Source organism: Saccopteryx leptura, chromosome 3, assembly GCF_036850995.1.
Source record: "Saccopteryx leptura isolate mSacLep1 chromosome 3, mSacLep1_pri_phased_curated, whole genome shotgun sequence".
In the NCBI taxonomy this organism is placed as follows: Eukaryota; Metazoa; Chordata; class Mammalia; order Chiroptera; family Emballonuridae; genus Saccopteryx; species Saccopteryx leptura.
This window is the reverse complement of record NC_089505.1, coordinates 122,594,136-122,616,885: the sequence shown is the minus strand read 5'-3', so window position 1 is coordinate 122,616,885 and position 22,750 is coordinate 122,594,136. Positions and strand designations below refer to the sequence as shown.

At 36.9% G+C, this 22,750-nt stretch overlaps 1 protein-coding gene across 3 annotated transcripts in view; it reads left to right on the top strand.

Moving 5' to 3' along the window:
• Positions 1–598: 598 nt before the first annotated feature.
• LOC136397662 (putative selection and upkeep of intraepithelial T-cells protein 1 homolog) overlaps positions 599–22,750 on the top strand; it is a 48,464-nt gene continuing 26,312 nt past the window's right edge. The window contains exons 1-4 of one of the 3 annotated variants that reach the window (XM_066372170.1): positions 623–688; positions 4,061–4,125; positions 9,433–9,486; positions 11,808–11,888. In XM_066372170.1, the coding sequence (XP_066228267.1) occupies positions 11,813–11,888 (76 nt within the window). In that variant the 5' untranslated portion in view covers positions 623–688; positions 4,061–4,125; positions 9,433–9,486; positions 11,808–11,812. Of the gene's footprint in view, positions 689–4,060; positions 4,126–9,432; positions 9,487–11,807; positions 11,889–22,750 lie in introns of all 3 variants that reach the window. The other 2 variants (XM_066372168.1, XM_066372167.1) reach the window with 2 other exon arrangements.

The window sequence follows — 22,750 nt, the reverse complement described above, 5'->3', positions numbered from 1 at the left end:
GGGTTTGACTTTGCTATATTTCATTTATGAGCAAGATGATAAAGTATTTGACTTTCTGTGTCTGGCTTAGTTCACGTAACACAACACCCTCTAGGTTTATCCATGTTGTCACGAAGTGCAGGATTTTGCTTGTGGGATTATTTGTGTAAATTGCTACAATTTGGAAAAGTGTTTGACAATATCTATTAAAGGTGAACATATGTATACCATAAGAGCCAGTAATCCATGACTATGTATCTAACAGCTGTTAGTACTTTTGTCCAAAGACATGTACAAAAATATTCACAACAGCTTTATTTATGTACATAAATAAATATATATCACATGTGCCAGGTATCTTAACAATTTTATTTCACAGGGAGGAGGAAATGGGTGTAGCCAGCATCTTAACACTTTTATACATAAAAGAACAGGAACTGGGTGTAACCTCTGCCTCTCCCACAAAGTAGATGACTGCCCTCTTTCCCACCTGATCAGTCTCCTGCCCTGCCTCCTGTCATTCTCATCAATACCCACCATGAAGGTCCAGCAGGTGGGTGCAAACTCCTTTTATGCCTGCATCTGCTAGGATCTATATTGTCATGCTAGCCCACACTCTCGGCCTTTATCTGCTCATCAGAATTTCAGCTGCCGTCTTCACACGTATCAGTGCTGATGGTACCTTCTCTTCTTCCCACGCTCCACCCAGGTAAGTCAGTGCTTGTGTCTCTTCTATTCTTGGCAGTTTCAGGCTACCTTTTCCCCCTGCAAACCCAGCAGTGTTCAAGAAAAAATTATGATTTTGTTGATTATCCAGCTTTTCTTTGTTGTTAGGCTTAGGGCAACACTCTGACTTTATGGATCCCACGCAGAAGCCAGAAACCTTTAACATTGTATTTGAACGAGAGGAAATTGTGAATTTTGATGAGGTTTATTCATCATTCTTTTGTTTTTATGGTTGGTTATGTGACCACTCTAAGAAATAATTGAAGATCATATAAATCCTCCTACACTGTTGAACTCAGAGTTTTCCCATCAACCACACTGAAACTCTGACTGTTGAGTTTCAGGTGTCAGAGTGAAAGCAGGTGTCCTCATTACCTAATGCAACAGACGGAGATAAGAACACATGAAGTCTCTTCTTTGCAAGATGAAACTTGTTCCTCACATGACAATGTAGTCCCACACTCAGGACTGGAGAATAAAAGTAGTCACTGAACAGCAGAGTAAACAGGACTCGGAATGCCCCCAATACCATTCCCAATACCTCCAAGTGAGAAAACTTCATTACTCTGCCTCTCACATGCTTCCTGTCACAGGTCCTGGAAAATTGTAAGGGCGTGTCAGAAATGTTCATTAGCTATAGAGAAATAGTTTTCAATGTGGTTTGCACAATGCAATCATCTGGAGAAATTTTAGAAATTACCAATGGCATCTAAAAAAACAGAACTTGCAGAAATAGAATAGAATGGTGGTTACCGGGGGCTGAGGTTTTGGGAGCTGTGGAGATGCTGTGTAAGGGTACAAACTTGAAACGGGAGATAAACTAAGTTCTGGAGATCTAATTCACAGTGTAGCTATTACAGTCAACAAAACTGTGATACAAACTTCAAAGTTCTAAGAAACTATATCTTGATTATTCTCACCACAAAAAAGAAATGACAGCCTGACCTGTGGTGGCACAGTGGATAATGCGTCGACCTGGAAATGCTGAGGTCGCCGGTTCGAAACCCTGGGTTTGCCTGGTCAAGGCACATATGGGAGTTGATGCTTCCAGCTCCTCCCCCCTTCTCTCTCTCTCTCTTTCCTCTCTAAAAATGAATAAAGAAAAAAAGAAAAAAAAAAGAAATGACAATTGTGAGATAGGATAAAGATATCAGCTAATGCTATGGTGGTAGTCATATTGCAATATATAAATGTATCAAATCAACATATTATATGCCTTCAACTTATACAATATTATATTTTAATTATATCTCAAATTTTATAAAAGAAGGTTACTATAATTAAGAACGCAGTGATGAAATGAAAAAACGATAAAAACTGAATAAAGTTTGTAAACTAGTTAACAGTTTTTAAAAAATGGATGTTTATCAATAAAATACTGTTAATCCATAAAAAGGAAAGTAAGTACTGGTATTGGCTACAGCATGGATGAAACTTGAAAGTGTTTTCTGCTAAGAAAAAGAAGCCAGTCACAGAAGCCACGTATTATATGGTTTCATTTATATGAAATGTCTACAATGGGAAGATCAGTAAAAACATAGTAGGTCAGTGATTGCCAGGGAATAGGAAGAGGTGAAAATTGAGAGGCACAGACTCTTTGGGGGGTGATTAAAATATTCTGGAATAAAATAGAGGTTATGGTTATACAACTTTGTTAATATACTAAAAATCATTGACTTGTACACTTTTAAATAGTAAATTTTATGTTATATGAATTTATTCTTAATTGAAAATAGATACACAAAACCAAAAATAAATATGTACGGAAGTAAGTCAGTATATAATGCCAATGGCATTCCCTACTCCAAAGCAGTTCTAAAATATTCCCTAGTTGATTCAAATGTCTGATCTGGATGGAGAACCTGATACAGAGGTTATCAGAAGTGCAAGGTGGGTCTTTCTGTGAGGCAGAGGAGTTCCTGTCCTTTACTGAACAGAGGATCAAGGATAAACCATGAGTTCTAGAGCCTAATAACTAAGGCCTTCTTGAATACATATTATCTCCTTGTATTTTAAAAGTATATTTAAAAGTCTGTCTCAAACAAAGCATACTTCCAACCACCACATTTTACCCTCATGTATAAAAACTGCTCTTTCTCCCTTAAGCCATATCTCAAATAGTATTCTCCCCAGTTATATGCTGACCTCTGGGAGAAATCCTAAAACTCATTACCCTCAACTCCCTCATTCAGTCAACTCTATCTTTCAATTCTACGTTCAAATGGTTCTCAAGTCTTTCCAATTCTGCATCATCTGCTCTGCCTCTACTTTAAGTTCTCATTGCACTTGCCCCTGATTATTTTTTTACATATGCGTGTATGTATATATATACATATATGTTTTTGTTTAGCATATACCCATATGTGCTTTATAGTCCATGTTTGTGTATGTATAAACAGTCATATGTGTATGTACAGACATATAGTATATATGCATATATCATCACTTACACATGTACATATATACATCTATAGGCTATGTAAGCATGTGCATAAAATACATATGTACATTTATTTATATTTATGCAAGCATGCATGCATAAATATGCATAATTTATAAATATGTACATTATTTACACACACATGTATATGCTTATTATGTAGCTATATACTTTAGTATTATATATGAATATTATCTATATTATGTGAATTAGATATGCATATGTGTGTGTATATATGTGTATATATATACTTAAATATATATTACATACATTTCTTATAATTCAAACCACAATTTTCCCTTTGTTTCTCTGTAGAGCTCATCTACCTCATTCTCTGTCATTATCTTCCACACCTGCCATAGTAAACTACCTGAAGTTTTCTGAGTTGAACATTTTTCTCTCTCAAATGTCTTTCAAGCTGTCACTCCGTTAGTCTGAAACCCTATTCTTCTCCTTCTGCGCCTCTTCTTAAGTGGGCTAACTGTTCATCTTTTTTCAAGACTCGCTCTCAGCCATTATCACCTCGCGGAAGCCTTCCTTGAATGCCTGATCTGATTTTAGTGCCTTTTATTTGTGCTTTCAATTTCCTTCCTTTCCAAGTACAGTGCAGCATTCAAAATAAATTATTTATTATAGCCTTTGTATTCAGCACAAGTTACATAAAATACATCAATCATATCGTGTTGCTTCCCTTCAGAGTGAGCAAGTCCTGTTAGTACTTGTGAGGTTAGTACAGTGAGGCCAGGTGCAGCCACTGAAGTTTAACAAAGACTCCACCACAGACTGGAGCAGCTAATGTCCTCGGAATTTCCCTTGGAAAGGAACAACAGACTGGCAGAACCAGGTGCTCGGAGGTGGAGGGCAGGCAGCAGTGAAGAGTTTGTTAAGTAGTCTGCTTGGTTCCAGTGCTGTCAGTTCTTTGGGTGACTCATCTGGGACTCATTCTCCAGGGACAAAGGAGAGCTGCCTGGGGTTCCCTGGTAAGTGTCAGGTTTAGGATCAGTTTTCTCTTCATAGATAGACATCACCTCTTTCTTCCCTTCCTCTTCCTTGTACCTTCTGGGAGACCTCCTGTCCCTACATGTTAAGGGACTTGATAGATATAATTACAGACTAGTGTGATGGTGTGAACAGAGGTGTCAGTTACCTCTAGGGAAAATCTTTTCTCAGTGTTTCTTTGTGGACCATTTGAAACTCACTCTACAGTATTGTGTCACAGCAAACGCTGGGCCCCATCTGCGGAGCTGCTCTGGTCAGATGTGAATGAAATGTTACTCTTATGCATGCTACTCCCCATCACCTGATCGTAGTCAGCAGTCACCACTGCACAGTGTTCTTTGGAACCCGTCCTCTTCTCTAATGTAACTAGCTGAGATGAACAAAAACAGGTAAGGACAAATACCTCATTGTGGAATATTTATGATGAGTTTTAGAATATTATATCTGCTGAATTATTGTCTGTCAAAATATAACATGAATGACTTTCATAAGGCCCTGGCCAGTTGGCTCAGTGGTAGAGTGTCGGCCTGGTGTGCAGAAGTCCCGGGTTCAATTCCCAGCCAGGGAACACAGGAGAAGTGCTCATCTGCTTCTCCACCCCTCCCCCTCTCCTTCCTCTCTGTCTCTCTCTTCCCCTCCTGCAGCCAAGGCTCCATTGGAGCAAAGTTGGCCCGGGTGCTGAGGATGGCTCTATGGCCTCTGCCTCAGGCGCTAGAATGGCTCTGGTTGCAACAGAGCAATGCCCCCAGATGGGTGGAGCATCGCCCCCTGGTGGGCATGCTGGGTGGATCCTGGTCAGGTGCATGCGGGAGTCTGTCTGACTGCCTCCCCATTTCCAACTTCAGAAAAATACACACACACACAAAAAAAATTTAGCCCATCCTCAACAGACTAGGAAGGTAAATAAAAAACACTTTGTTTTGCTTAAAATAAAAACAAAATTGACAGAAAAGGGGTGAATTAGACACTACTGTTTCTATAATAGAAAAATTGCTGTGCTAAATCTGGTTAAAAACATGCATCTCTTCTTTTTTTCTTTTTAAATTTTACCATTGGTTTGAGAGAAAGAGATTGAAGGGGAGAGAGAGAGAGAAGCATCAACTTGTTATTCCACTTAGTTGTCCCATCTAGTTGCGTAATCATCGGTAGTTTCTGGTACATGTCCTAACCAAGATGGAACCCACGTCCTTGGTCGGTATGCAGAGAGGGTGCTCTATCTACTAAGCAACCCAGCCAGGGAGACATGCATCTATTCTTTTGTGGTAAGATTCACTTGCCAGTCATGTTGAATGTGATTTGTAATAACTTTTACAGTCCTTTGTTAACATATTTGCTTTTTGTCAGAATATTTAAATGTTTTATATTTTTACAATATACATAACAAAATTTACTATTTTAACCATTTTAAGTGTACATTAAGTGACATTACAATCATATTGTTGAGCAACCATCACCACCATCCATCCAGAACTTTTCCATCATCCCAACTGAAACTCTATAACTAATAAACACTAAGTCTGCATTTTTCAAATGTGTTTTTAAAATATTATACAGGATTCTCATTTGAGTGATATTAAAATTTCTGCAATGTTTCAAAGGACATTTACTATTACTAATTCACTCCTGTTAATCTCTTTTTCAAATATCTATATTGGCTTTCTCCCAATTTTCTTACAAACTCCCCTTGGAAAGGTAGGGGAATGGGTGTGAATGGGCAGAAGGGGGCAGCCAGTGCAGTCCACCACCTTTGCCTCTTACTTAGAAAGAGTCTCAGCCACAACCTAGTCCTGTCCTTCAGCTTGCTGAGAAGTTTGCATCCTTACCAAAGGGGAGCCCAATCCTACAAGCTACCATATCATGCTGGATATTATTTTGGCCAGATTTCCTGCCTGGGACTTAGACCATCACAATCAATATCATTCATGTGAAGTATCTGGGCAAATAGGTAGAAGTCCTGGATAATAAACATAAAACATTGCTGTTGTGCATCCAGGTGGTCACAAAGGTCTAACAAGGTAATGGTTGCTGCCGTCTTGCACTGTTGATTCTGTGTTTCTCTTCCCTCCAGTCAGTGCCTCAGCTACCTGGGTTTCTTAACCTGATGCATCCTTCAAATCTTTGTTTTTATGGAGCTGAGCCTTTGGTTGTCTTACCTTTATTTGAGTTGCTTCAGTTTTGCATTGACTGGGACTATCGGTTCAGGTACCTCCCTGTTCCCTGGATCAGTTTCTCCAATCCTCCAGTGGCCCACCTTTTTGATCTTGGTTAGAGATATGAGAAACCCCAAAGGTGGCCAAGGGACAGCCTCAGCTTCTGATTAGTAAGATTTCTAACATCAAGAAAACCTAAGACCTCCAAACATATGAGGTGAAGAATATAAGAAGGGTGACAAAAATTCTTCAAATAGGTTGTATAAAGCCTTGTAGTGAGTGGATCTCGTACCTCTTCCTTGCTCTCCGGTACTATACAGTCTGCATAGTTGGGCAGTCACTAGTTCAAAGCATATCCTACATGTCACAGGGAATCCTCTAGCAGGGGTCCCCAAACTACAGCCTGCAGGCCACTTGCGGCTCCCTGAGGCCATTTATCCGGCCCCCATCGCACTTCCGGAAGGGGCACCTCTTTCATTGGTGGTCAGTGAGAGGAGCACAAGATGCATCCGCATCCTGTGCTTCTAGTGTACTGTATGTGGCGACCCTCCAACGGTCTGAGGGACAGTGAACTGGTCCCCTGTGTAAAAAGCTTGGGGACCCTTGCATGGCATCCGGTGTCAGCTCCTATATGGTGTCTTACATAATCTTTTATCAGATTCTGTTGTCAGCTATATCTGGATCACGGGCACTTGCTAAGACTAGTGAGTTTCATGGTCTTGATCCCATACTACACTTCCTTTGCTGTAAAATGCATCTGCAGATCAGAGGCAATGTTGTGTGGGATACCATGGAGATGAATAAGGCACTTTGTACGTATATGAATGATTGTGCATAAAAAAATGCTGCTTGCAGGAAAGTCAGATCCAGTGATAGAGTAAGTGTCTATCATTGTGAAGACAAATTAACATCTCTTCTATGATAGATGCCACCAGCCCACCTGCCAGTCCCCTGAAAATAAAAAGCTGAACAACTCAGCAGGGTGATCGCCATTTGTGCTGACTTCAAGGACATCCATGTTGTTGATCTCATGCTTAGCCTTGTCCATGCGTGTCCAAACAGCTTTGTCCCATGGTTTTGGGTACCAGGATGTCCTCCAGTGCCCTTAACTTGGCTTAAAGACTTTGTGAGGTGGAGCATAGTTGTTGCTCAAACTCTACAACACTTAAAACTAGATCTTGTATCAGTCCTCATAGGCAGCTCTTATGCCAAAAGAGAAGACGTGTGACTCTTTCAGAGCTGCAGTGGAGACCTTGAGGCTCCTCGGAAGTGTTCTCAATGGATTATTCATAGATTTTAATTTCCCTGTTTCCATATGTTCATCTTCTTGGGCAGTCCATAGAAGCTGGAAACTCTACAATCTTTATAATTACAATTTTGCTATAGTGACAAAGCTATTGGTTTTCCTTCCCTATGCCCTGCTCTCAACTGCTCTTGATCCCAATATTGGCAATTTGAACCAGTTTGGTGCACGGCTTGCCCATTTGTCTCCTGTAACAACGTTAACTCTGTCCCCCTAAATACATGAACAACCCAACTTCAGACTCACATTTTGAAGGTCTGTTTATGGGAGCCTCTTTCAATAACAATTTCTGTATCATCCAGCGTTCTAGCAAGAAAGATGACACTCAACTTTGAGGAGCATTAAATAAGATGATTTATAAATGTATGAACGAAGTATGGAGAAACCCTTGGGCAGAGTGTATATCAGGAACTGAAATAGAGGGGCTGTGACTACACACCTAGGCCTGAAGGAATGGGGCAGAAAATAGTAATTAAACCTGAGGGCAGAGAGGCCTACATGGTGAGGATTTTTTTTGTGTGTAGAAATTATGACTTTTGGTCAGGCATACAGCTAACCACAGCGACCCAGAAAGAACGAGAACTGAGACAACAGCAGTCTCTCTCTCTTTTATTCCTGCAGTCTCTGGCTTACTTATCTTTACTAAATCTGACTGGATTCCAGAGGGAAGGGAATCAATTGTTGTAATTCTTATAGGTCAGTTTTCTGGGAAACTGAGCATGGAGACTGAATCAGAAGAGCAAACAGGAGATACGAAGAGAAGTTCATGTGCTAGACACACTGCAGAATTCCATAGCACATTTTGGGATGAGAAGATATAATTCCAATACTTAAAGACTTAAAGATCTAATGGTGAAGTCACATACATGTCCTAAAAACTGTAACAGAGTGTGATGTGTATAAAAATGTCAATATAGTAAAAAAACACATACTCAACAATTACATAGAAACCTTACATTTGACCCGTTCAAGGCTCAATTGCTTTTTTTCTCCATATCCTGCCAAGATTAATGACATAATTTATCTACACACAATCACACATTCTGAAAACCCAGGAGACATGAAAATATATCTCTCTCATTCCTTATGTTCAAAGGCTCATTGAGTCCTACCAGTTGTACAATTATTGTGTCTCTTATATACTGATCTTTCATTGCTTATCCAACTTCATCCACTTGGGCTGAAATATTTGTTACAGCTTGCCATGTGATATTCCTTTTCTGACCCCTCCCTGTTCTCCAGAATCATATTTCAAATATGCAAATCTGGATATACTATGCCAAAGATAACATCTTCCTTAATAGCCAGAGAGAACATTTCTATTTTTAATTATTATTTTAGTGAGAGGAGGGGCGGCAGAGAGACAGACTCCCGTATGTGCCCCAACTGGGATCCACCCAGCAAGCCCACTAGGGGAGATGCTCTGCCCATCTGAGAATCTTCCTCCATTGCACCTGGAGCCATTTTTTAGCTCCTGAGGTGGAGGCCATGGAGCCATCCTCAGTGCCCAGGGCCAACTCACTTTGGCCAATTGAGCCATGGCTGTGGGAGGAGGAGAAAGAGAGAGAGAGACAGAGAGAGAAAGAGAGAGAGAGAGAGAGAGAGAGAGAGAGAGAAGGAGGAGGAGTGGAGAAATAAATGGTTACCTCTCCTGTGTGCCCTGACCAGGAATCAAATCCAAGATATCCACATGCTTGGCCAATGCTCTACCACTGAGCCAATTGCCAGGACAGAGATAACATTATTTGAACATTTGTTATGTTGCACTTTGTAAACTGAATATTCAACTAATTTAACTCTATCGAATATGTACTTTTATTATCTGTGTCTTCCAGACAGTGAACTGAGGCACAGAGAGTTTACATCAGTGACCTGAGGTCACAGAACTGGTAAGTAGCAGGGCCGGGATTTGAATCTGGTTTCAACGCTCTCACTTTTCATCACTATAAAAAACTAAACTTCCATAACACTAGAAATTAAGACTACAAGTATTTTATGGTTCTTATATACTTAGTGGTGCTTATACTTTAGTATTTACCAGGCACAAGTATGATCACTTTAGATAGAGTAATTCCATTAATTTTAATAATAAATATAATAAGAAATTATTATTCCCCATATTCACAGGTGAAAAAAATGGAATCAGGGAGAGATTTAGTAACTAGCCTAAACTTACATAAGAAAATAGTAAAGCCAGGATTGAAACTGAGGTGCCATCTTTCCAGAACTATGACTGAACCACCAGGCATACTACCTCTCAGTCTTTTAGGAGCTCCTTGGCCTAGAGAACAGAGGCTCACTTCCCACCCTGGGCAAGTGAGCCCCTTCACAATCAGCTCTCTGCCTTACCCCTGAATCTTACTACACATATATTTTCTTCAATTTCCCTTGCTCAGTAATGGTTCCCTGTGCTAAATCTGATGTGCGTCTACACAGCCTTTACACTTTACGAGAAACGTTTACCTCAAAACGTAGACTCAACATCACTAGTGAAGCCTTCATGGACTTTCTTGCTACCATGAGGCTGAAGAGTGAATGGCTCTCTCCAGGGTCCTAAGAGCTGCCTGCATACACAGCGTGGCATTTTCACACTATTGTAACCATTCACCTGTCTGTCCACTCATATTTGTGTGCTGAGTCAATAGCCAAACCTTTATAGAACTGACAAAAAGCCTTCTTCATATTTGACTGTGAAAGATAATTTCATTCTATCCTAGTACCTAATGGCCATATGAGTCAGCTCATCTCTCTCCTATTATGAGTTCTCCAGGAGCAGGAAATTCAGAGGGATTGTACCCACTAAGGGAAGACAGTCATATTTCCTTCTAAAATGGCCACTTGGTTCATCTGTCCAGAAAATAAGGCTAAATCTCTGTCTTAAACTTTTCTGTAACTATTTTTTTTGTTTATTCATTTTAGACAGGAGAGAGAGCGAGAGAGAAGGGGCAGGAAGCATCAACTCCTATATGTGGCTTGACCAGGCAAGCCTAGGGTTTTGAACTGGCGACCTTAGCATTCCAGGTCAACACTTTATCTACTTATTGCGCCACCACAGGCCAGGGTACTTTTCTGTAACTGAATATAACTAATCCTGGCATATGCTTGGATCTCTGGGACCTGGGAAGATGGGACCAATTTCTTAGATCTGTGTCAACTTTCCCTGGGGAAGCAGCTCACCTGATGGAGTTTACAGACAGGAAGACAATCAATGTCTAGCCTGGAGGAAGCAATCCTTCAGTGGGAATGAAACTTATGGCTGGACTTGGTCATATTAGTGGTCATTCTTAACCCTTTGAGTAGTACGAACGTTCATGTACATCCTTGTGCCTCCTGACCATCCAGAGTACGATTGTATATATGTAAGACAACATTTAAAAAAAAGGTAAATGTATGTTATTCTTGTTTCCATAAATTGGTTATCAAACAAACATGATTTTAGGTTAATAAAATCGGAACTGGAACTAATTTTATTTTTTGAAAAAAACAAACAAAACTCACTTCTGGGGGTTAGCAAGCATGAAAAAAAGTCACTACTCAAAAAGTTAAGAGTAGGGTTGCCACATATTAGCAAATAAAAATCAGGATGTCAAATATGCATACCAGAAAATTATTCACTATATGGACAAAAAAAGAGAGGTTCTATGGAAAGTAACCTCATAAGGTGATTTCATCATAAATTCTTAACCTGGCATGTCATAGTGGGTAGTCCTGCCACAGGCATATAACTTTTTAGTAAAAGGTTTATCATTACCCATAGGAGCTCTTTTCATTGTTTCTGGTCATCTAAGTTAACACACCTTTGAAATAAGCTGCAACCATCAAGACAACCCATAATCTTGTAAACTATCCTGTAATCTAATCCCCGCCTTGCTTTTGCCCACTTTCATGTATCTTCCTCACATCCCTTTCTTAATTTCAAATGCATAAAACAAGTGGCAAAACTGTTATTCTTTAGAGCATTTGAGATTTTGCTCCCTGGCATATGTCCTCAGTTTGGCTCAAATAACTCATAAAAATTATTTATAGATTTGGGCGTTCTTACATCAGTAACTGATTATTTGATATTCAAATTTATCTGAGACACTTATATTTTCTGGCAACACTACCTGAGAGCTCATTACTGCAGAAAAAAGATATGGAAATATGTGATTTCTGGAACTTCTTGTTCCTGCTTTCACTGTTTCTGAACCCCCCTCATTTGTTATCACAGGTGTGATGGAAACTACAAGACTATCTCTCCCCAGAGGCTTTGTTGTCATGCTCCTCCTTCAGATGATCTCACCAAGTTCAGGTATGACTTTCTCTCCTACCTGTATGAGCCATGGCGATATCAAGTATGCCTAGAAAAGCAAGGGCCAAACGAAAGGGTCATTTCACAGATATGGCAGGCATCAGAGCACTTTAGCTCTTTTGACCATTGTTTCTCAGGTTCAATACATAGTTATGTGATGAGGATGTGTACCATAGGATCCAGCTTATGGTTGGGAAAGATTAATTATTTCTAACCAGCAAGTCTCCTTTATCATGGAGCTGGATTTGTGTTAGGTTCCAGGGAGAAGAAACAAATAAAGAAGACCTAATACTTGCCGTTGAGAACCCAGTATTCATAATTAGGAGACATAGTTTATCTATTACTTATACAGTGATAAAATGGTTTAGGATATAGATCCATTTTGCAATTCATGTGAGTTATTAGCACAGTAAGGTATCACATGAGAAAGGATGGAATAGGTTAGTGGGAACTTGACAGGTGATAAAATTTACATGTGTAAGGAGATCAATCAAAGCAGAAATAAATATAGATTATTTAGAGACAAACAAAAGCTTGAGACAACAACTAGCATAAAACATAAACTTTTCTAGTAAAATTTATTTGTTAGAGAGCAGACATCTTACTGATGCACAACTTTTTGGTGCCCTGTCTTGGGCTGATAAAAGTAATGCTGCCACAAACAGCTTGCATATGGGTTTTCACAAACCATGTGAGTGCATTGGTAGAAAATATTGTTGTGAGTAGAACTGCTGGTCAAGGTTATGTGCTATTTTGTTATAATAATGCAAATGTTTTTCTGAAGTAGTCACCAGTGTACATTTCCACCACCAGCACATGTGAGTTTGTCTGGTGGTGTCACTGTCTCAGGTTTCACAGATATGGCAAGCATCAGAGCACTTTATCTTTTCCAAAGATACAGATGAGAAATACACTTCACAGTGATTATTATATTTTACCTTTTTATTAATGAGTGAAATTAAGTATTTTTCCAAAAAAATGTATTTCTTTTTTTTGAACTGCCTGCATATGTGTCCTTTGTATTGTTGGTTTTTAAGAACTCTTCAATTTTAAAAATTAATTTTTGGTCTCTTATACCTGTTCCACATATATCTGACGAGTTTAAAACTGAATTCATTGACTTTTTAATGACTTGTTAATAAATTCATGGTCAATAAATTCAATGACTAGCCTGACCTGTGGTGGCGCAGTAGATAAAGTGTCAACCTGGAACACTGAGGTCACTGGTTAAAAACCCTGGGCTTGCCTGGTCAAGGCACATATGGGAGTTGATGCTTCCTGCTCCTCCCCCCTTTCTCTCTCTCTCTCTCTCACTCTCTCACCTCTCTCAAATAAATAAATAAATTTAAAAAAATAAATTCAATGAGTTGTTAATGGATCCATATCCATATGTTTTGGATACACAGATTGTTATTTTTGTCTTGTATTTTTATTCTACTTTGTAGATTTAAAATCTACCCCTAACCAAATTTTTTTTCTTCATTGAATTTTTAAATTTTTCTAGACTTTATTTTTTAAAAGTTTTAGATTTATAGAAAAATTGTATAAAACACATAGTTCCCATGTAACTCCATTTTCTTTTTCTAACCCCCCTCCCCAATTTCCACTGTTTTTAACATTTTACTTGAGTATGGTACATTTATTACATTTAGTGGACAAATATTGATAGATTACTATTAACAAAGTACAGATTTCTGAGTTTTAACAAGTTGTTAAATAAATAAACTCAAATGACCTCTGTATATTGGTCCCATGTTGCTTATGTCTTTAAAGCAGGTTGCGATCCATTAGCTCAAATGTCTGCCATCATCAAACTCAAATTTTTATATATCCAAGTGTTTTAAATATATTTCACAGAAAAATATTTTAGCAAATTAATGACTGTCTTCATTGTGTACTTAATGAAACGGCACCCAACATTTGCTAGCCATAGGTAAGCTAAGCCCTCCAACTCTAAAGACCCCAAGCCACTGCTTCCCTTCAGCACTGTCAGCTCCCCACTGTGCTAGGGAGTGACGGTACCCAGACACAGAAGACCCCTCTCCAACGCATTTTCCCCCTGAGAGTTCTCTTGCACTCCTCCCTTCTGGGTCGTGTACTCTGTGCCTCTAGAACAATGGTCTTAATGTGTGCACCAGGGTGCACTGGTGTGCCCTAGAAGATTTCCAGGTGCACCCTATGGTATTCCAGAGAAATATGTGCCTGTTGGCGGCCAAGAAAACCAACAGGGTTTTTGGAGTTTGGATTTTTGGAGGAAAGAGGTGTGGGAAATTGGCTGTAAGCTAACAATCTGCCCAACCCCCCACCTCACTTGCCTGATTAGGTTGCAAAAGGCTGTTAAGCTGTGGTGCTGAATTGTTTACACTACCTCCAATGTTCCCCGGAAAGACTAGAGGCAAGTTTCTTCTATCCTTCGTTTGGTGTAAAGTTAAGATGATATGTATGGTGGGGGTTTTCTGCACTCAACACAATTAAGAGTAAAAAGAGAGGAATTCTTCAATGTATTGATGAGGAAATCAGAGTTTGCCTTTCAAATATATGCCCAAACATTGAAGAAATCGCTAGGACACATCAGATGTGTTAAGTTTTTCTCATAAACACAAGAATGAAAAAACTTAACACATCTGCACTGGGACCTGTTGAATTTACTAAATCTTACTAAGAATGTATCTATCTATATATAAAGATAACATTTTTGTCATTTAAAAATTTTTAACCCTTATTTTTTATGAATTCTAAAGAGCATAACAAAAAATGTAACATAAAAATGTTTTTTAATGTATTTATTTCATTTAATTTACCATAAAAGCACACTTGGACTTTTTTTTCTTTAATATTTGACTTAATTATTATAACATATTTCTCAGAAATATGTAAATAGTGCACCTACTATTTACAATTATTTGTAGGATTTTAAATGCACCCCGACTTCAAAAAGTTTAAGAACCACTGCTCTAGATGTTCTCATGCTGGGAGACTGCCAACTATACACTCTGTCAAATCTTGCTAAAATAAAAGCTTATTATGTGCTACTGCCACCTTGTGGTCACATATATTTCCTCTATTCATCCTGAAATCTTCAAATTTACCATATAAATACACTAGAAAGCCCGGCGGTCATACGAAATGACCGCTGTTCTAGATATTATAAATTGTAATTAAAATGATTTGTGCAAAGGTGTCTGCTAATTCAAACTGAATTACCCAGGGCAGGTGGCAAGGACACCCCTTTGCTTACTGCCCCACGGGGTTTTCCCCTTCTACTTGCTTAATTGCTTAGAGTGCAATGAAGGAAACCACTGGCGGTACATTTCTTAAGAGCCACCGCTAGCTCAATAAATAAAAGTGATTTAAATAATAAAATGTTAATTCACATGTCAAAGATCTCTTTGTACACAACATTTCTTGTGTAGATCTTTCCATCATTTTTAAGCTCACCTTGCAGAGGACCATCAATTATTTTTAATTTTACGTCTGTTCTTTCACGAACTCTTGAACAGGCAACATAAAGTTGACTGTGTCCAAATGCAGGCTCAGGTAAAAAAATGCCAACATGCTTAAGCATTTGGCCCTGAGACTTATTGATGGTCATAGCAAAGGCAAGTTTTACAGGAAATTGTCTACGTCTCAATTGAAACGGCAACCCTGTTTGAGATGGAACCAAATCAATTCTTGGAATGACATGTATTTCACCTTTAGAGGAGCCAGTCAAAGACTTAGCTATTATGACATTATTTTTCAATTGGAGAACCTCTAGTCTTGTACCATTGCAAAGACCCCTTCTGGTGTTAAGATTTCTTAACAGCATAATAATTGCTCCAATCTTTAACCTCAATTTGTGAGGTGGCATGCCAGAAGGCGGGACTATTTGAATGCCATGGCAACTTCACCCCATTGGCTAGTACAGTTACGCAAGCAACCAATAAGTTATCGGTGACAAACAGACACTTAAGCCGCATATAATAAAGATATTACATACTCACTATTATAGTATCACACAGAATTAATTTACTACTTTAAAGATGCCTTATGCTACATCTACTCATCTCTTGCTCCCCCTGAAACTCTGGCAAATATTTTATACATCTGTCTTTACTGTTTGCATATTTTTGCCTTTCCCAAAATGTCATATAGTTTGAAGCATATAGTGTCTTTTCAGACTGGCCTCTTTTACTTAGTAATATGCATTTAAGGTTCTTCCATGTCTTTTTCCCCCTATTAAATTAAAAAAATAATTTATTTTTCAATTACAGTTGACATACAATATTATAGTAGATTCAGGTATACAACATAGTGATTAGTCATTTTTGTAACTTACAAAATGATTATCCCGTAAGTGTAGTACCCATCTAAAGCATACATGATTACTACAATATTATTGACTACATTCTCTATGCTATACTGTACAGTCTGTAACTATATTTATAACTGGCCATTTGTATTTAATCTATCAGCTTTTTCACTCATTGCTCAACTCACCTCTCATCTGTGGACCTCTCATCAATTTTTCTGTATCTATGGGTTTGTGGTGTTTTTTTTTCCTTTTTTTAGATTCCACTTATAAGTGAATTCACACCTACCTTTGTCTCTCTTTGTTTGCCGTATTTTACTTAGCATATCCTCTGGGTTCATCCCTGTTGTCACACATGATAAGATTTCATTCATTTTTCATTGCTATGTATATATTATTCTATTCTATATATTGATATGTGCCACCTCTTGATCCCTTTTGTCTATTAATAAAAACTTAGCTTATTTCCATGTCTTGGCTATTGTAAATAATGCTGAAATGCACATACAAATGCATATACATATTTTTCTATGCAAAGACTTCTTGGTTTGACATAATCACAGTTAAAAAATTTTTTTCCTTGCCCCAGGAGATTGAGAAAACATAACTAGGAGTGATATCAGTTTACTGCCTATACTTTCTTCTAGGAGTCTTATGGCTTCAGGTCTTACATTTAAGTTTTTAATGGATTTTGAATTTACTTTTGTATATAGTATAAGAAAGCAGTCCGACTTAATTTTTTTTTTGCATGTGCTTTGTCCAGTTTTTCCAATACTACTTCTCAAAGAGACCATCTTTACCCCGCTGTATATTCTTGCCCACTTTGTCATAGATAGATTGACCATCTAATTCTGGGTTCCTTATTCTATTTCAGTAATCTACCTGTCTGTTTTTATGCCAGTACCATGCTGTTTTGATTATTGTAGCTTTGTAGTAAGTTTGATATCAGGTAGTGTGATACCTCTTACTTTGTTCTTCTTTCTTTTTTCTTTGTCTATTCAAGGTCTTTTGTGGGTTCATATACATTTTTAAATTATTTGGTGTAGTTCTGTGGAAAATGCCATCGGTATTAAATCAGTAGATTGCTTTGAGTAGTATGATTTTTAACAATATTAATTCTTCCTATTCACGAACATAGCCTTCTACTTATTATATCTTATGAAATTTCTTTCTTCAATGTCTTATAGTTTTTTGTGTTCAAGTCTTTTACCCCTTAGTTAAATTTATTCATAGGTATTTTATTCTTTTTTTATGGCATTGTAAATGGGATTGTTTTATTAATTTATTTTTCTGATAGTTTGTAATTGATACATAAAAATGCAACCAATTTCTGAATATTAATTGTGTATCCTGCTACTGAATCCTTGATTAGCTCTGGTAGCTTTTTGGTGGAATCTTTAGGATTCTTTATAGATAGTATTATGATGTCACTTGCAAATAATGACAGTTTTACATCTTTCTTTCCAATTTGGATGTGCTTTTTTTTTCTTATCTGTTTTGGCTAGGAATTCCAATATTATGTTGAAAAAAAGGGGTAAAAATGAGCATACTTGTCTTGTGCCTGTTCTTAAAAAAATATCTTTCAGCTTGTCATGATTGAGAATGACGTTAGTTGTGTGTTTGTCATAGATGGTCTTTATTATGTTGAGGTATGTTCTCTCTATGTCTACTTCACTGAAAATTTTTTTATCATAAATGGGTGCTGAATTTTGTCAAATGCTTTTTCTGCATCTATGAATATTCAGGGGCTCCTCAGGTTACAACACAGTTCTGTTCCTACGGCAGTGACATAACCCAAATTTTGGTGTAAGTAGAAACACACTCTAGCCAAAGAAAGCAACACAAATGGAACACTTGTGCTTTTAACAGTCCAAAATGGTGTAGGTAAGCATACTGGGGGATGTCAACTCCCTCACTCATATGTCGCGTTACTGCATATTCTTCTGCTGAGTGCAACCAAACTAGTTTGCCCACATAGTCCATAAGTACAACGCTAACAGCATAAGCAGAAACACTCACTTCTCAATTTTTTAAAGTTTTTATGGAAGTGAGCATTGTAAATTAGAAACATCATATGTCGAGAGTCTCGTAATCTGAGAACCCCCTGTAATTGTGATTTTTATCTTTCATTTTGTTAATGTAACGTATCACATTAAATGACTTACGGATATTGAACCAAACTCGCATCACAAGAATAAATACCACTTGACCATTGTGTATGAGAGGAGGGGAGGTAGAGAGACAGACTCCCACATGCACCCCAAGTCACTGGCAAACTCCCTATGGGGCGATGCTCTGTCCATTTGGGGCCATTGCTCCATTGCTCAGCAACTGAGCCATTTTTAGCACCTGAGGCTAACTCACTCAAACCAATTAAGCCATGGCTATGGAAGGGGAAGAGAGAGAGAGAGAGAGAGAGAGAGAAGGGAGAGTGGGATGGATAGAGAAGCAGATGGTCACTTCTCCTCTGTTCCCTGACCAGGAATTAAACCCAGGACATCCATACACTGTGCTGACACTCTACCACTAAGCCAACTGGCCAGAGCCTGTGTATGATTTTTAAATGTACTGCTGAATTTGGCTTACTAATATTTTGTTAAGGATATTTGCATCTAGGTTCATCAGAAATATTGGCCTATAGTTTTATTTCTATGTAGTGTCTTTGTCTGATTTTGGTATCAGGGTAATGCTGGCCTTGTAAAATGAGTTTGGGAGATTTTCCTTTTCTTCAAATCTTTGTAATAGTTTGAGAAAGATAGGTATTAACCCTTTTCTAAATGGTAAAATTCACCTATGAAACCATCCAACCGAAGACTTTTTTTTTTGGCAGTTTTTTGATTAGTGTTTCAGTTTCATTAATAGTTTTCACTCTGTTCAGATTTTTTTTGTTGTTTCTTGATTCAGTCTTGAAAGATTACATATTTCTAAATATTAATCTATTTCTTCCAGGCTATCCAATTTGTTGGTATATAACTAATTATTCATAGTATTTTCTTGTAATCTTTTGTATTTCTGTAGTGTCAGTTGTCACTTCTGTTTTATTTCTGATTTTATTTATTTGGGTCTTCTCTCTTGTTTTTTCTTATAAGTCTGGATAAACATTTATCAAGTTTGGTTATCTTTTCAAAGAACCAGTGCTTAGTTGCACTGATCTTTTCTATTGCTTTTTAGCCTCTATACTATTTTTTCAATCTAACTTTTATGTTTTATTTCCTTCTATTCACTTTGGGTTTTGTTTTTCTTTTTCTAATTCTTTTAAATATAGGATTAGATTTTTTATTTAAAATATTTCTTGTTTGTTGATATAGGATTTATTGCTGTGCATTTCATTCTTAGAACCACTTAGGCGGTGTCCCATAGAATTTGACAGCATTATGTTTTTATTTTTATTTGTTTTAAGGTAACTTCTGATTTCTTTTTTGATCTTACTATTAACCTATTCATTGTTTAGTATCATGTAATTTTTCTAGTTTTCTCCTAGTAATTAATATCTAGTATCTTACCATTGTTATTAGAAAACATGCTTGATATGGTTTCAATATTCTTAAATTTACTGAGACTTTGTTGTTCCCTAACATATGATCTATCCTGGAAATTTTGGTGTAATGTTCTAAAAATAGCTATTAAGTACATCTGCTCTAATATGCCATTTTAAAGGCCAATCTTCTGTATCTTTTCATAGCAGGATAGCTCATGTTTTCTTATTGATGAATAATATTCCATTGTATGGATGCACCACTATTTATTCACTCACTTATTGGAGGACATTTTGGTTGCTTCCAATTTTTGGTAATTATGAATAAAGATGCTGTAACATTTGTGTGCAAATTTTGTATGGATGTAATTTCAACTCATTTGGGTTATACCCAGATGCTTGATTGCTACATCATATGGTAAGCATATATACTGCTCACAAAAATTAGGGGATATTTTATTGCTTCATATTCATTTTGAAATACCCCCTATTTTTTGTGAGCAGTATATTTAGCTTTGTAAGAAGCTATTTAATCATCTTCCAAAGTGTTTGTACCAGTGTGTATTTGACCCGCAACAAACGAGAGTTCCTTTAGATCTACATCTTAATCACCATTTGTTATTACTAGTGTTTTGGATTTTAGCCACTTAATAGGTTGTGGTAGTTGACAGTTGAGAACTCTTCACTTCTACTATGCAGTGGCCAACTATTTCTCCATCCTCCCTCAATAAGTGGGGCAGGGGACAAAAATGAGAGTATCTGAAATGGTTCTTATTCCCCACACCTTTATCTAGTCGGGGGCTAAATATCAACTTAGAGATTTTCATTTCTAAACTGAATGTACATCTGTTGTAACTCAGTTGTGTCAAAAAGATAAAACAAAGAATGCAACATCTTAATTTGGGGACACTTGTAGGAGCAGGTGCTAGTGGTCTAAGACATCTTGCTGGTGATAGCCAAGAGACTATTGAGGCTATATGTTGAATACAGAATTCATATAATAAGAGAATTGGGAAGTAAATAAATTAAACCTGTAACTGGTGAGAATTTTCCATACACTGCTCACAAAAATTAGGGGATAATTCAAAAGGAATATGAAGCTATAAAATATCTCTTAATTTTTGTGAGCAATGTAGTTGAAGAAAAATGAGAATTATCCAATTCAAAAAGCACTATGAAGTGAAACTTAATTTATACATAAATTCAGCAGTTAAAATGCAGTGAATCTTAAAAGCAATCTAATAGAAAGAATGTTTATCAAGGAAAGAGCAACAATTAGATGGCAGTTTTTTTTTCTGTTTAACAACAGTAATGGAAACTGTATTTTCATATTTCTTAAAAGAAACAATTTGATAAACTACCATTCAAGTGCAAAATTAAGCTATTTTCAGAAAAATAAAACAATTTATCTTCAATAAAGATTAAATTGATATAATCTCAGGGAACTAATTATAAATGATCAGTATAAAGGTGTTTTATAAAGCTGGGTAATGTAAGTAAATTAAACAGTTTTTTTGTAAAAACAACAAATATTTACAAAAGTTTGCTCAAAATATAGAAAACCATTCTATGTCAATGGTCATTTAAATTAGTAAAGTGGAAAAATATTAAAGAACTATCTAAAAACAAGCTTTGAATTTAGTTATATTTTTGCTCATCTTCAAAATTTTACAGAATTAATTTCCATGCCTTGTGAACAACTCAAAAGAATAAAGAAAAATAGAAAGGATTTTAAATGATGTAACAATGACCATTAATCTAGATATCACAATCTGGAAAAAGAATGCTTAAAAATAGGTAAATTTCACTTATGAGTGTAAATTTAAAACTATGAATAAAACATTATTAAATCACACTCAGTAACTTGTTTAAAATGATACTTACTAATTCTTATATTGTACTGATCTCCAAATTGTTCAACTTCATTTATAGAAAAATTGTGATGTAATACCTTATACCAATTATCCTAATAAGGTAGGTTCTATTTATATTAACGGTTTTTAAAATGGTTCAACCTCCATTATATTTTCTCCTCCATTTTTATTTTAACTCCAACTTTCTTCATTCATATACATTCTCTTTCTCCTCTTCCTCAGTTGTGTTTCGGCACTCCTTCAACCATTACTCATCTACATTGATATGCATTTGTCAATTTTTATGAAAAAAAAACTGTTGAGATTTTGGAAGTATAGTGAACTTATATTTTATTGAGGGAGGGAGATTTAAAACTTTTAAGGGATTAATTTTTCTCATTCATGAAAATTGTATATTGTTTTTTATTTATTTAATATTTTTCAGGCTTAAAATATTGTCATGCATATTGTAAGTGCTTTAATATATTTTATCAATAATTGCTATTGCATTTTTTTACAAGGACAGAGAGAGAGAGAGTCAGAGAGAGAGGGATAGATAGGGACAGACAGACAGGAATGGAGAGAGATGAGAAGCATCAATCATCAGTTTTTCGTTGCGACACCTTAGTTATTCACTGATTGCTTTCTCATATGTGCCTTGACCGGGGGCCTTCAGCAGACCAAGTAACTCCTTGCTGGAGCCAGCGACCTTGGGTCCAAGCTGGTGAGCTTTTTGCTCAAGCCAGATGAGCCTGCACTCAAGCTGGCGAACTCGGGGTCTCGAACCTGGGTCCTTCTGCATCCCAGTCCGAAGCTCTATCCACTGCGCCACCGCCTGGTCAGGCGCTATTGCATTTTTAACTGTGTCTGATCTTTCATTTCTTTTCTTACTCTATTATTGGATAACTTGTGTCTGGATGTGAAGTATATTTCTCTGGCATGCAAATTTGAGACACGTTTATTTTCTTATTTAAATACTTTTGTATTTAAAATCTTCCCATATGAATCTATAATACTGCATATTTACAAATAAATTAAGTTGAAATGCATACATGAATAAACAAATATATTTTGTTTCTCAACACATAAAGATTTAACATACACCCAAATTTTATTTTCCCTTTCAATGAGTTGTATGGTATGTGGCTTTCTGCTGTAAGGGAAAAAAGCTAACAAATTCATTTAGAAGTTTGTTATAAACTCATATATAATGACTTAGCAATTTTTATCCATCTTTGAGTCT